General features: G+C 37.9%; 1 protein-coding gene across 1 annotated transcript in view; it reads right to left on the reverse strand.

Annotated features, from left to right (window-relative positions):
- LOC124555324 (endoribonuclease Dcr-1-like) overlaps positions 1-16,334 on the reverse strand; it is a 290,534-nt gene that overhangs the window by 212,879 nt on the left and 61,321 nt on the right. The window contains exons 5-6 of the mRNA XM_047129202.1: positions 11,019-11,144; positions 6,521-6,690 (exon numbers count right to left, since the gene is read on the reverse strand). Of these exons, the coding sequence (XP_046985158.1) occupies positions 6,521-6,690; positions 11,019-11,144 (296 nt within the window). The remainder of the gene's footprint in view (positions 1-6,520; positions 6,691-11,018; positions 11,145-16,334) is intronic.

Genomic DNA, 16,334 nt, shown 5'->3' on the forward strand with positions numbered 1-16,334 from the left:
TCCAGTACATTTTGTGGTGTATACTTGTATGTAGGAACGTGTTGTTTTAAAAGTTTATGTTGTAAGGCAAGCTGTTGATGTATTATTTTTGTGACATTGTCATGTCTTCTGGGGTATTCTGTATTTGCTAGTATTGTACATCCGCTTGTGATGTGATCTACTGTTTCTATTTGTTGTTTACAAAGTCTGCATTTATCCGTTGTGGTATTGGGATCTTTAATAATATGCTTGCTGTAATACCTGGTGTTTATTGTTTGATCCTGTATTGCAATCATGAATCCTTCTGTCTCACTGTATATATTGCCTTTTCTTAGCCATGTGTTGGATGCGTCTTGATCGATGTGTGGCTGTGTTAGATGATACGGGTGCTTGCCATGAAGTGTTTTCTTTTTCCAATTTACTTTCTTCGTATCTGTTGATGTTATGTGATCTAAAGGGTTGTAGAAGTGGTTATGAAATTGCAGTGGTGTAGGCTGGATGGCTGGAGACGAGATTGAACCGTCGTCCTCCTGAATGCAAGTCCAGTGTGCTAACCACTGCGCCACCTCGCTCGGTCACTTCAGAGAAATTATACTGGTATTCATCTAATGTTGTTTAGGGAAATACAAAAATCCTAAATGCTTGCACTACAATTTGTGACCAAGTTTTCCCAAAAGGGATCCTCGAGTTTAACAATGTAGCACCATGATTAGTGCTCTGAGATGGCCAATCAAATCAAAAAATCAACACAACACAGCTCATGTGACAAGTGTATGTTATGAAGGAGAAACAGTGGACAACACACCAGAACACAAAGGCTAATGATGAAGAAGAGAGCAGTAACGGAGCATAAAATTAACTAGCTCTTTAACAGCAGTGGAACAGAATAATTTATGAAGCTCTGACAAAATGATGATGATGATGTGGGATAGCAAAAGCATTATCATATAAAATAGAAAATTTTAGTGTCCAACAGTCTCCTGAAATTAAAAATGTTTTATGCATTTTGCAACATAGTACGAGGTGCATTCAAGTTCTAAGGCCTCCGATTTTTTTTCTCCGGACTGGAAAGAGATAGAAACATGCGCATTGTTTTAAAATGAGGCCGCGTTCATTGTCAATACGTCCCAGAGATGGCAGCACCATATGGCAGATGGAATTTTACTGCCAGCGGCGAGAATGAGAACTGTTTTAAATACTTAAAATGGTGACGTTTTCCTTACTTGAACAGCGTGCAATCATTCGTTTTCCGAATTTGTGTGGTGTGAAACCAATTGAAATTCATCGACAGTTGAAGGAGACATGTGGTGATGGAGTTATGGATGTGTCGAAAGTGCGTTCGTGGGTGCGACAGTTTAATGAAGGCAGAACATTGTGTGACAACAAACCGAAACAACCTCGGGCTCGCACAAGCCGGTCTGACGACATGATCGAGAAAGTGGAGAGAATTGTTTTGGGGGATCGCCGAATGACTGTTGAACAGATTGCCTCCAGAGTTGGCATTTCTGTGGGTTCTGTGCACACAATCCTGCATGACGACCTGAAAATGCGAAAAGTGTCATCCAGGTGGGTGCCACGAATGCTGACGGATGAGCACATGGCTGCCCGTGTGGCATGTTGACAAGCAATGTTGACGCGCAAAGACAGCATGAATGGGACTTTCTTTTCATCAGTTGTGACAATGGATGAGATGTGGATGCCATTTTTCAATCCAGAAACAAAGCGCCAGTCAGCTCAATGGAAGCACACAGATTCACCGCCACCAAAAAAATTTCAGGTAACCGCCAGTGCTGAAAAAATGATGGTGTCCATGTTCTGGGACAGCGAGGGCGTAACCCTTACCCATTGTGTTCAAAAGGGCACTACGGTAACAGGTGCATCCTACGAAAATGTTTTGAAGAACAAATTCCTTCCTGCACTGCAACAAAAACGTCCGGGAAGGGCTGCGCGTGTGCTGTTTCACCAAGACAACGCACCCGCACATCGAGCTAACGTTACGCAACAGTTTCTTCGTTATAACAACTTTGAAGAGATTCCTCATGCTCCCTACTCACCTGACCTGGCTCCTAGTGACTTTTGGCTTTTTCCAACAATGAAAGACATTCACCAGCCGTGCTGCTACTGCCTCAGCGATTTTCCAGTGGTCAAAACAGACTCCTAAAGAAGCCTTCGCCGCTGCCATGGAATCATGGCGTCAGCGATGTGGAAAATGTGTGCGTCTGCAGGGCGATTACGTCGAGAAGTAACGCCAGTTTCATCGAGTTCGGGTGAGTAGTTAATTAGAAAAAAAATCGGAGGCCTTAGAACTTGAATGCACCTCGTATGTCAACTCTTAGTTGCACCTGTGCCATCAAAATTTTTCTATCATTCGGCACCATAAGATAAAACACACACACTACCAGCTTCAGCGTGAAAATACAACAAAAACAGAGCTGACATACTGTTGCTGTAACTATTCAATGGACTCAAAAATTATCCACAAGGTCAGGCAGTCAACAGGTTAGAATGAAAAATTAAAGCATTATAAGATATTCAGAGGCCTAGTGCAAATCTTCCTCATACTTATGTTGCAAATGAAGGAGATTCATGAGAAAAGTACATTTGAGCACCACAAACTACTTCGTACATTGAAGAAAATAAATTTCAACATTGAAAGGAGGATCTTTGGAAAAGGGCTTCTTAGAGAAAGAATCGTACAAATGTTGGCTTGGTTCTTGTTTTCATGCGGTATGACTGGCCCCAATTGAACAGCTCTGTCAGGAGGGTCAATATGGAGCTAGATCAGCTGCTTCGGGCGGCTTCTTTGTCAGCATAGGTTTGGTTCCTGTTGATGGTATTGATAGGTGGGACTTCACAAGACATGGCCTGCATCTCCATAGGAAAGGAAAGGGTAAACTGGCTGGGATGATAGCAAACTCTTTAGGGGGGAGGGGGCACTGAAACTCACGGGAGAACTTTTTTAGGCTAAGATCAGTATCCAATCATCCTACATTGATTGAAATTAAGCTTAATGAAAAGTTCAGACAGGCAGATACTAATGATGTGAAAATATCACAAGATTGTCATAACAGTACAGTGAAAAATAATGTTAATATATTGCATCAGAATATCAGGGGATTGAAAAATAAAGTAGATGAGCTTCTTGTTTGTATAGAAGATTTAGAAACTGAGAGTGGAATAGATGTACTATGCCTGTCTGAACATCATACAGTCACAGGTATGGAAATGGTATATGTAGGTGGATATAAGCTTTCAGCACATATAAGTAGAGACGCTATGGAGAGAGGGGGAGTTGCCATATTGTGAAAAATTTGGAAACTCAAAAATTTTGCATACAGCAACACACAGAAGGATGTGCATGTGAGCTTAAACAGAATAAAGGCACTTTTATAATTGTAGCCATGTATAGTTCCCCATTGGGAAATTTTCAACTATTTTTGAAGAACTTTGAGTCTTTGTTATGCTACCTATCAGACAAAGGAATTTGTGGGGATTTCAACGTAGATTTTCTGAAAGGGTCAGACAGAAATCGTGACCTTGAAGTATTACTTGGTTCTTTCAATTTGACATCAGTTATTGATTTTCCTACTCGGGTGGTACAGGAAAGCAGCACACTATTAGATAACATTTTCATAGACCAAGATAAATTCAATCAAATAAAAACTTTTCCTGTTAAGAATGGTCTGTCTGATCACGATGCACAGCTAGTTACAGTATATGATATAGCTCCAAACAGTAATGCAAAACAGTCCTCCAAAATAGTGCGTTCCATTAACGATCTAACACTTGCAACAGTTAGACTGGATGGGGTGTACAGGGAACATGATGCTAATTTAAAATTTAACCCATTTCATGATACCTTTGTGAGTATATTTGAAAACAGTTTCCCTAAGAAAACAGTGAAATACAATGGTAAGAAACCACGTAAAAAGCCATGGCTCACTAAAGGTTGGGTTGGGTTATCTGGGGAAGGAGACCAGACAGCGAGGTCATCGGTCTCATCGGCTTAGGGAAGGATGGGGAAGGAAGTCGGCCGTGCCCTTTCAAAGGAACCATCCCGGCATTTGCCTGGAGCGATTTGGGGAAATCACAGAAAACCTAAATCAGGATGGCCGGACGCGGGATTGAACCGTCGTCCTCTCGAATGCGAGTCCAGTGTCAAACCACTGCGCCACCTCACTCGGTGGCTCACTAAAGGGATAAAAATATCTTGTAAACAGAAGGGGGAAATGTATCTCATAGCTAGGAGTAGTAATGATCCCGAAACAATGAAACATTTTAAAAACTGCTGCCCTATATAAAGGAAAGTTATTAAAAAGTCCAGAAGTATGTGCATTATGTCTGAGATTAGCAAATCTGATAATAAAATTAAAACAATTTGGAATATTGTGAAAAGGGAAACAGAGCAACCGAGAGCACAGGAAGATGGTATTTCTAACAAACACAATGAAAAGTTTGTTAACAAGAAGTCAGAAGTAGAAAACATTTTTACTAATCATTTTTTAAGTGTTGTAGAGAAAATAGGTTCCAGCTATTTATTATAAAATGCAAGGCAGTATATGGAAGGGGCGGTACCTACGCAATTTGTTAAAATTGAAATTCAACCCACCTTTCCTACTGACATTAGGAAAATGATAAATTCACTCAAAAGTAAAAGCTCACATGGAATTGATGGCATTTCCAACAGAGAACTAAAAGCTTGTTCCCCACAAGTAAGTAGGATTCTCAGCCACATATGTAGTAGCTCACTGAAACAGGGAATTTTTCCAGATAGACTGAAATATGCTATTGTTAAACCATTGCATAAAAAAGGGGATAGATCTGATGCTAACAACTACCGCCCAGTCTCACTTCTGACAGCTTTATCCTAAATTCTTGAAAAAGTAGTGTATTTAAGAGTAGCATCACATATTTGTATAAATGAAGTACTAACAAAATGTCAATTTGGTTTTCAGAAAGGCCTTTCACCAGAAAATGCTATATATGCTCTCACTGATCAAATATTAAATGCAATGAATAACCAAACATCATCCATTGGGACATTTTGTGATCTCTCAAAGGCTTTTGATTGTGTGAATCATGAAATTCTTCTAGATAAGCTTAAGTATTGTGGTATGAGTGACAGTGCACAAATGGTTTAATTCATACTTAACTGGAAGAACGCAGAAGGTTGAAATTAACAGTACAGATAGTCTACAAAAACCAGCAGAGTCCTCTAACTGGGGAGGTATCAAGAATGGTGTCCCATATTAATGACTTGCCGCTCTATATTCACGAAGATGCAAATTTAGTTCTTTTTGCTGATGATACAAGTATAGTAATCACACCCAAGAAGCAAGAATCAGCTGAGGAAATTGCGAATAATGTCTTTCAGAAAATTATTAAGTGGTTCTCTGCAAATGGACTCTCACTAAATTTTGAGAAAATATAGTTTATAAAATTCTGTACAGTAAATGGCATAACACCATTGATAAATATAGACTATGAATGGAAGTCTGTTGCTAAGGTAGAATACTCAAAATTTCTGGGTGTGTGCATTGATGATAAATTGATCTACTGAAACGGTTAGGTTCAGCTACTTATGTTATTAGGGTTATTGCAAATTTTGGTGATAAACATATCAGTAAATTAGCCTACTATGCCTATTTTCATTCACTGCTTTCATATGGCATCATATTTTGGGGCAATTCGTCATTAAGAGAGAAAGTATTCATTGCACAAATGTGTGTAATCAAAATAATAGCTGGAGCCCACCCAAGATCACCTTGCAGACATTTATTTAAGAAACTTGAGATATTCACAGTACCTTTGCAATACATGTATTCACTTATGAAATTTGTCATTAATAACCCATCCCAATTCAAAAATAACAGCGAAGTGCTTAGCTACAACACTAGAAGAAAGGATGATCTTCATTATTCTGGATTAAATCTCATTTTGGCACAGAAAGGGGTGAATTATGCTGCCACAAAAATCTTTGGTCACTTGCCAAATAGTATTAAAAGTCTGACAGATAGCCAACCAACATTTAAAAGCAAATTAAAAGAATTTCTGAATGACAACTCCTTCTACTCATTAGATGAATTCTTAGATATGAAGTAGTAACTGTACAAAAAAAAAAGAAAAAAAAGTATAATTAATTATTTTGTGTAAAGAAAACTTATGTTGAAGTGACACGTTCCACATCATTTAGAAATGTCGTATTCATGGTCTATGGAACAAGGATTAATGTATGTAAGCATGTATGTATGTATGTATGTATGTATGTATGTATCTCTCTTTATAACAAATGTCACTGAAACTGCAAAACTGTTTGTATGGAGTTTTGAACCTCACTCTTTCCAAATGATAATCATATGCCTTGAATGCTGTGCCAAATTATTAGGATGCACAATTTGGATTTTCTTTCTAACACCTTCATTTGTGGGAACAGCTGTATTTGAAATTAAAGACTAATTTTACTGAACAATCCTACATTGTCATTAGGGTGAAATATCTTGGGGGAAACAAAATTGTTTTCATGAAGTAAACACTGCATTACCTTAGTACTGAAACAATGTCACTTGCTGTTTCTGCTGTGCTGAGAAGTGCAGCTTCTAATCTCTGCATTTCACCTTCCAAGCGACCAGGATCTGCTGTACTGTTGAAGATTGGTGCTGTAAGTCCCAGAATTCGAGGTCTTTTAGGAGACAATGACACATACTGCATGACCTGAGGCAGAAAATATCAAATTAAATAAATACTCAAGTAATCCACACAAAAAAGGACTTTACAAGAACAACAAGTAGGAAAGACATTGTGCAGGATGTGACAGTCCTAATATTCGATTAATAACAAATACTGGACAGATGGCATGAGTTTCTGCTATTATAAAAATACATAATACTATAAACTAGCAGGTATTTTAAAAGAGAGAAAACTAATTAGACTGCCTGTCAAAAAAAGTGAAGCATCCAAAAAAGAAGAGGAAAAAAATGTAAGTTTCCTGGTTAAGGGAGTACACAATGTTATTTCAGTGATAACAATATTGAGTCAAATTTACAACACAAGAGGATGCAGGGTGTCTGTGGCATACTATTGTGCCATCAGAATTCCCTCAATCACTACCAGCCAGGACCTGAAGTCATACCTGATGGCTTCCCACACATGACAGCTGGAGTAACATTGCAGTGCACCTCCTAACCGTCAGAAGACTGGGCTCTCTCGCCAGGTTCTTGTCATACTTGTGAACGATGGTCACCCAAGGTAGTGCATATCAGCAATTTACCGCTGAACACAATAAGACACCACACATCAGCAGTCAACGCTTCCTGGTCATGGCAGCACTCCAAATGCATGAATTAAGAGATGTGGTGTTAATGGCAGCCTAGGTAGGCAATAGTAATTTGCTAGTATGGCTGCTTGTAGTCTCTGACCAATGGTGTGGGGAGAGAGAGAATGTTGCACAAAATTCATTACTTGTTCTCAGATGGAAGATATGAATGTGAAGGGGTTGTAATGTACTTGGTGCATAATACAGTGATCCTTCCTTGTGAAGGTCAGACATGGTGGACTGGAAAATTAACGAGTATGTCTGCCCTCACATTCCCATTCAGTCCAACACAAGACCGAATATGTGTCATCTCTTCGCAATGATCAATATATATCTGATGCTGTTCACAGCCCTTATATACCCTACCAGGCCTGTTAGCAATAATGAATTCGAACAACACTAATGAAGTAATCATTCACATACTTTCCAGGCAGTGTACTTATTGAAATGCTTCTTGGAAAAAATAAATAATTTATTGGTTTTCAGTAAGATAAACAAGGTCATAGCAACTGTCAGTTAACATATAGCACTAAAAGAATACTGGGATACCATCAACATTTATGACTGAGCTGCCTGGCCAGCTTCGCATATCAGCATGCCGCTTCTGAGATTCAGCTTATGTGTAGGCCTGGACAGAATCCGGCCACAGATTAACAATGATGGCCAGTGTGCTCGTCAGCCTAGATGTGGTTTATGGATGGTTCCCCCACACCCAACTAGGTGAATACCAGGCTGCTACCCATGACCCACCTAAGTTACATGATTTGGAAACATAGTGAAAACCTTTTCACACTTTGACCGGAGTTAACACTAGGTGCAGACAGATGGGGTACACAAATTGCATCCTTGGGGGAGAAGAGGGAGACGTGACAACAACCAGGAAGGGCATTCGGCCACTCTCTATCACTAACACTGCCAAAACCAGATCAACATGTGAACCCCCCTGAAAATACAGGATGAAGCCAGGATAGGAAAAAGAAAGTCAACATTAGCTACACTACATTACAATAATAAAAACAGATCACAAAAATATTCATGTACTTCACACCAGGTAAATCATTCATCAGTTAAATTTGTCGGCTCACCATGAAAATAAAACAAACATGCCAACCACTTTTTAATGGTACAGGATATATACAGGCAAAAAAATTAGACATACTTCACTGAACAAGCGACATTTTAAAGCTGATGTAACATTTAACTGAACAGTTTGCGAAAGGTTACATTAACAGTGATTGTTCTTTCTTTTAGTGTTCAACCCTGAGGTTGGTTTGCAGCAGAGCACCATTCCTCTCTTCTGTCTGCCTTCCTCTTCATTTCCATGTATGTGTTACGTCCAACGTCACTCATGATTTGTTGCATGTATGATATCCTTGGTCACCCCCGCCGATTCCTTCCCTCAATAGCTCCTTCTGCTATTGTTCCAATGATGATAATGTGTCGGAGGATGTGCCCTACAAGTTTGTCTCTTCTTGTTTCGATGTGCCTCCACAGAGATCTGGTTTCCTGCACTCTTCTAAGCACCTCTTCATTTGTAACTTTGTCTCTCCAGCTGATCATCATCCTTCTATAGCACCACATCTCCAGGACCTCTAGCCGTCTTCTCTCTTCTCTTCCAGTTGTTCAAGTTTCACATCCGTATAGGGCCACTCTCCGAACTAAACTTTTCATGATACGTTTCCTTATTTTCAGACTGATGTTGCTGGTGAGTAAGTTCCTTCACCGACTAAATGCAATTTTGACCTTTTGTATTCTGGTCTCAATTTCTTTCTGGCTTCTACCATCTCTTGTGATTTTGCTTCTGAGGTAAGTAAATACCTCTATCACTTCCAGTTCCTCTCTTCCAATTCTCATTCTCAGAGGTTCATATTCTGCTCCTGTACTGCATACCATCACTTTAGTCTTTTTCTTGTTTATTCTCATTCCATACTGATTGCATAGAATTTTTCCCATTGTTCTGAAGACTTCCTCTAGATTTTCTTTCGTCTCTGTCACTATAACAATATCATCTGCATAACGTAGAATGTCTATCTTCTGCCCATTAATTTTGATCCCCACCTCAGTAGTTTCTTGAACTTGGTCTATAGCTTGCTGGATGTAAGCATTGAATATATGAGGAGAGAGAGCACATCCTTGCCTTACCCCTTTTCTAATATTTGCTTCTTGTTCATGTTGACAGTTCCTAATCACTGCCACCTCATTCTTATAGAAACTGAGTCTTTGTACTTTATTCCACTTTTCCTCAGCACTCTGAACATCTCTTGCCAGATAACATTATCGAATGCATTTTCCTTCTCTACAAAGGCAATGTAAGTTGGTTTATTTTTCTGTAATTGCTTTCCGATAACGAGTCTCAGTGCCAGAATCGCCTCTCTTGTTCCCAATCCCCTTCTCAAACCAAACTCATCTTCACTCACCATATCCTCCACCTTCTCTTCAATTCTCTTCAGAACTATTTTTATGAGAATTTGTGATGCATGTGATATTAGGCTTAGAGTTTGGTAATGTTCACATTTTGTAGCTACTGCCTTCTTTGGTATAGGAACAATGATACATTTCTGGAAGTCTGTCGGTATCTCTCCTGTGTTACAGATGGACCTAATAAGTTTAAGTAGCATCATTTTCATGCTGTCACCAGCATTCTTTATTAGTTCTGCAGGGATGTCATCAATACCCGTTACTTTGTTGTTCTGTAGTTCTTCTTGCAGAATGTCATCTCCCTTGTCATCTTCGTCTACTTGCTCTTCTCTTCCTATTACTTTCTCCGAAAGATGTGTTCGGCATACAACTCCTCTATGCATTCTTTCAATCTCTTCACCATGTCCTCACCAAACAGCATTTTCCCTTCTTTATTTTCTATTGTGCCAGAGAGTGTTGTTTTACATTTGTTAAGAAATAGATATGCTGTTCTGTAGGCTAAATCAGTTCTTCCATTTTGCATATTTTCTTCCACTTCTCTGCACATTCCTTCAAGAAAATTTTATTTTGCTTTCCTAGCTTCTCTATTAACTAAACTCCTTAGTCTTCTGTATTCAGCTTTTCCTTGTTCATCAGTTGCATTTTTGTATAATTTCCTGTTTTCTATAAGCTCAATAATATCTGCTGTAATTCATTTCCTCTTTTTTTTTAGGGGTGGGTTCTTCCAACTATCTTTTCTGCTGCTTTGTATATACCAGATTTAATTTGATCCCAGTCTTCATTTACTCCACCATGTTGAAAATTCTTAGCTAGGTTGTCTGTTTCATGAGCATAGCACTTTACCAGTCCCTCAGTTTTCAGTTTTCAGTTTTTCTAGTTCCCATTTAAGTTTTACTGGTTTCTTCTTCAAACGTTTGAATCTCAGCGAACTTTTCATCAGGACCAGGTTATGATCACTGCCTATGTCTGCACATGGATAGCTCCTGCATTCTTTTATCTGGTTCCTAAAACGTGCTTTCACTAGAATGTAATCAATCTGTTGTCTCCTCAGTGATTGTTAGGAATACTTTATCAGCTTTTTTTACTTTTCCTGTAAGCCTCTCTTGATAAGTCTCAATTGAAATTATAAATATGTTACTACGATACCCACTTTACTGTCATACTGAAAATTTTGCACTGTGAATTAAAGTTGACAACTCACAAATTCTCTAACCATACCCCTCTGTCAAACAATGGGCATTACTCTGAGTCCTCACTCTCATTTAGTGTATTAATAAAATTTGATGTGAAACTTTAAAATAGATCTTACCCTTCTCATTGGATGGTTCTGTAAAACATTGTGACATTCATCAAGCACAAGCACATTTATGTCCTCAATCCTAAGAATGCCATTACTGATGACATCATTGCAAACGTCACTTGTCATGACAAGCACCTGAAATCAAAATAACAGCACTCTTATTAATTTGTAATAAAATACTCATGCACATGGACATGCAGCACAAATGTGCATGCCCCCCCCCCCCCCCACCAACACACACAAATTCTTTGTTTACGGCAGTTCAGTTCAACATAAAACAAATTCTTCCAAAGTTTACAATAATTTATGAGTAGGCTGTCCATTTTCAACAGTGAAAAGATGTGTATCTGAATTCAAACAGTCATATTTCCCTTAAAAATGATCCACATAAGGTCCTCAGACTTCAACTACTGGCAAAATTTTCACAAAAAGTGTGTAATACGGTGATGGATCATCAGCAATTAAAATTGTATGAAATAGTTGATGTAAAGTGCATTTTATGTGAATGACTGACTATGGAAAATCATAGTGCAAGATTGAAGCCACCTAATGTTTGATGCAGAGTCATGTTTGGGCAATTTTCAAAAGAATTTGTAACAGAGTTAAGCTACAACTATCCACTTGTTCCTGGAACCACCCACTTGTTCTAATGCTATTCCCAACAGTAATAGCTGTTTCTCTTTAATTGATCACATTTTACAAAGAGCATATACGATGCAAGTACACAAGAGAGTTAATTTTATATCCAGGTCTAATTTCAGCAGAAATAATTGTTCAAGAGGTAGTTTACTAATCAATAACAATAATACTGTGAGTAAAAATACATGGAAATAGTTTACATAAAGAAATTTTCACCATCTAAGATGTTTCATGAGCAGGCAGAGATAGAATTTGGGATGAGCTAGTAAATACAGTGAAATATCGTTAGAATCTGCCCCATTACTGTGTTTTCTGGCATATTATGTCCACTTTTGGAAGTCCCAGTCCCACTTGCATTAAATGCATGTTAAACAGGATCATTTCTGCATTCTCCCTCTCCACTTTGCATGTTCAAATTTGGCAGTATTGGTACTGATGCCCACTGTAACTTTTGCACCAAGAGTTGTGAGAGCAGTGGGAGTAGGATGTTCACAGCCATCTGTGCACAGAAATGTGCAAGGAGACAGTGCTATTCAGTGACCGCAACTCTGCATGTCATACAGATCATTTGCTATGGCAGAAATGACATGCATAAATAGTCTGTACGTGTTGGCTTTAGTTCTGACGACTTCCGACTTCTGTAGTGGCCAAAGGAACTGATTGGCATGTAATTCAATTGCTGGCCTCCTTTGTGTGTGTTTAGCATTTGACTGACACTCTCTCTCCATGACCTTTTTTTGTGTTATTTGGTGTACCAATACATCATGGATAAAAAGACAGCCAGACATTTAACAAATGAAGAAAAGTTTAACATTATTCAGGAAGTGGACAAAATGTCACACATGATATTGCACAAAAATTGAACATTCCTCCATCAGCATTAAATACAATAGTGAAGTAAAGAAAAATAGCACAAGCAGTAAGTTCAGAAGTAGGAAATAGTAAATAAAAACAAGTGTGTGTAGGTCAGTTACCAGAACTGGAAAATGTCCTACTAAAGTAGATACAACAAGTGTGTACTTCGAACATTCCAATTGATGGTACAGTGGCTCATACTAAAGCAATATATATGGTACAAAATTTGCAGCTTGCTGATTTCAAAGCATCCAACTGTTGGATCAAAAGGTTCAAGAATAGACATAATTTACTGTATAAATGTGTTCAAGTTGAGGCTGGAAGCATGAACATTGACACTGTTCAGTCATGGAAAAATACTGTTTCGTCAAGTCCAACAAATGTTTTTAATGCAGATGGAATGGGCTTATTTTTTTACCTTCTATCTGACAAAACTCTCGAGTTCAGAGGAGAAAATGCCAAGGCAAAAAAATTGGTAGAGAGAGGATAACTTCTTTTACCATGTTGAAATGAAAGTTGAACACTGGAAAGGTGAAGAGTCCATGGTGATTCAGAAATGTTCTGATATTTCCATGTAAATATGTGTCTAATGTGAATGCATGGGCAACAGGAACTATATTTGAACAATTCTTGCACACCTGGAGTGCAAAGTTGACCAGTGTGCAGTGCATCCACAAGATGTGTTGGATCTATCTAATATAAATGTAGTGTTTTTTCCTGATAAAATGTTTGAAACAAAAATTCAGGAAAATTGTTTTTTAGCAGGGGCTGGTTTGTCCTCATTCTACAATGTGAAAGGGTATGATCTTAGATGCTATGCATTTTGCAAGAAGTGAGTGGGATTCTGTGCAAGAAAGCACAATCTCAAACTGCTTCAAGAATGCTGGCTTTCATCGTACACTCACAGAACACAACATGCCAGAAAACAAAGTAACTGCAGCTGAACAATGGCAGAAAATAATGAGGCAACAGGGATACACTGACTATCTTAGCTTCAGGGAATATGTTGAATGTGTCGCCATCTGTCAGCCCATAACAAGTGATGAAGTGTTACAGGGACAGCTGGCACAGAACCACGAAGAAAGTGAAGACACGAATTAGCCACAACTTTATCAGTTCTTACAATAATGAAACACTAGATGCAGTTAAGCATTATGATTTGAGTTTTGAAGTTTGTGAAATAGAGATGAACATGTTAAGTACAATAGCCAATACAGTATTAAAGCTAGGACAAAAGAAACAGTCAACTATTGATATGTTTTTCAAACCATTATGAAGACATGACTATGCACTGTATTTTATTGTGCTATAGTGTAGTTAGGCTAACAAGATGTGCAATGTACCAACAGTTTGATGAAATGACAAGTCCTATTCAGCAATTCACTAATGGATAGATGCTAAATTAATGATGTTCATTTGTTTTGAGAAGTGTAATAAAAATTGTAATTTTAGCACATTTTTATTTTTCCTACATCACATGCCAGGTTCGCATTTTGGACACTAGAGGTTACACTCTCACGTCACATGACTTTCCTGTATTTCAGTTGCTGGATGGCAGCCCTGTACACATCCTATATATTGGATTCTACCAATGTTGCTGTACCTAACACATTTTTGCTCTTGGGTATGATATTCCAAATGAGCAATATTTTATTGATATAGCATGTCGAGAAATGTCGCATTATGAGATTTCATATTACCCCACATATGGCACCCTTAATTTCACACTTTTACCAGCAAAAAAAATTGAATCATTACCAAATTATGTATTTTTTGGTAGCACATTCTCCAGCTTATGATGCTCAAAATCTGTGTTCCTTTCAAAGACATGCTAACGAGATTCCACTAAGTCTGAATGTAGCAATATAGCTCATCTGAAAGCTCTTAGACTCTTACTGTCAATGAAGATCTTAGTTTTCCTAAAAAGATCTTATTTCAAAAGTTATTTGCAAATTGAAGTTTTCAACTTCTAGAATGTTCCATTTTTAACCAATGATTATTTCCACAATTAAGATACCTAGTTTTGTAGCCCTAATATTTCTTATTTCAAAAATTCCCACTTGCACTAGTGTAACATGTTAATTATCTGATCTAGAAAATTATGTATCTTAGACTTTTTGGCAAGAACTGGGAATCTTTACAGGAGTATGCATGGTATACACCATATAGTCTATATAATTTTATCAATTTTTCAGTAATACAGGGGTACTTTCTCGTTATAAAGTAAAAGATGATAGCTAATTTCAATAATATTCATATGCTCCTCTGTAAGTAGAACCTCTGGGCAATGATTCAGGCAGTTCTAGTTTACCCAGCAACACGCAAACACATCCATGTCAAACATTTTGGCTCTTCTTTGTGTAGTGAATAGCTAAATGTATATTCCTTTGTGATATGTAGACATTACAAATGTGTAGGGAAAGTGAACTAAAAACCAGGAGCTTCTGTCAAGTATTTTGTCGAAGAATGTACATGCTCATTTGTGATGACTATACTGTATCTATTATCTTTGGCAAGCTGATTATCATAACAACAAATGTTTCAATAAATGTGAAAAAGTGTCTAGTTAAATAAAGTAGTATTTTGTTTATCATTTCAAAACTTGTCACTAATCCAATATTACGTCAAGATGGTAGACACCAGAAGTGCAGCTACCAAGGGATAATGCAACCACAGGTGAGACACATCACAAATCCAACTGATTGTGTGCACCAATTTGTTACTGTAGATAAGACATAGATCCACTACTTCATACCAGAAGTGAAACTACAATTACAGCAGTGGCTGCAAGCCAATGGCTGTGCCCTAGATAAGACAAACTTCATTTCACCAACAATAAAAACATTAAAACAACAGTGAACATTAAAAAGGTGTTATGAACCAACTGGATGAAATGACACATGAGAAGAGACATTGACTGCGAAAGCAAAAAGACCCATGTCTCCTGGGATTATGTGACTGCTCATAAACATGTCATAGCATTGGCAAAACATGATTTGGAACAGATTCTCAGAACATGTGCCCTATTCAACAGACCTGGCACCCTCTGACTTCTGCTTACTCCCACAACTTCATAAATTTGTAGCTGGAAGACATTTTTGATCCAAAAGGTGGTTGTGGTGCTTTTCTTTTGCAGACCTTGCATAATCACACTACTGTGATAATTTATTCACTGGAAAACTAGTGAACACAGTGCACTGGTCTTAGAAAAGGCCACTTCAAAAAATATGTGCAGTTTTACCTAAATAACAGTCTTTCTTCATGTAGAAAAAGACAGAACAGAAGATAAATAAAATAACTACCCACAGAAGCTTCCATTGACAAACAGAGAAATTTTCACCTTAAACTCAAAACAATTTTCCAGGGACTTCTCTGCAACAACGAACTTCAAGTTTCAATATTTCACTTAAGGTGAAGAAAATAGACATTACTATTACCACCTAGGATCTTTGGTTTGCAGTTGGTGTGTCCTTATATTCAAACATCCATTTCCTGAAATGTAGTAAAATGCTAGGTCTCGACACTTACAATTCTACCTGCATAGCAAGATGAGATACTTGAATCTTTTGAGTATTCTTTTGCAAAAAGAGATAAATCACACTGTGTTACTCAGATGTTTGATAACTGAGGCATAAAGAGAGAATTTTTTTCCCCCTTAATATCCCTCAAATACTGCAACCAAATATTATTGGATGTGGAGCCTAAAAAATCCTGCTATAATTTTGAAAATATCAAGTGTTCTGCAGCTACAGCTCACATGAATTAAAACCCAACAAAAATCACAGAACTGCTAATTGTTCAGAAGGAACTTTACATTCCATATTCGTAATC

The sequence above is a fragment of the Schistocerca americana genome, chromosome X, assembly GCF_021461395.2.
Source record: "Schistocerca americana isolate TAMUIC-IGC-003095 chromosome X, iqSchAmer2.1, whole genome shotgun sequence".
Taxonomy (NCBI): Eukaryota; Metazoa; Arthropoda; class Insecta; order Orthoptera; family Acrididae; genus Schistocerca; species Schistocerca americana.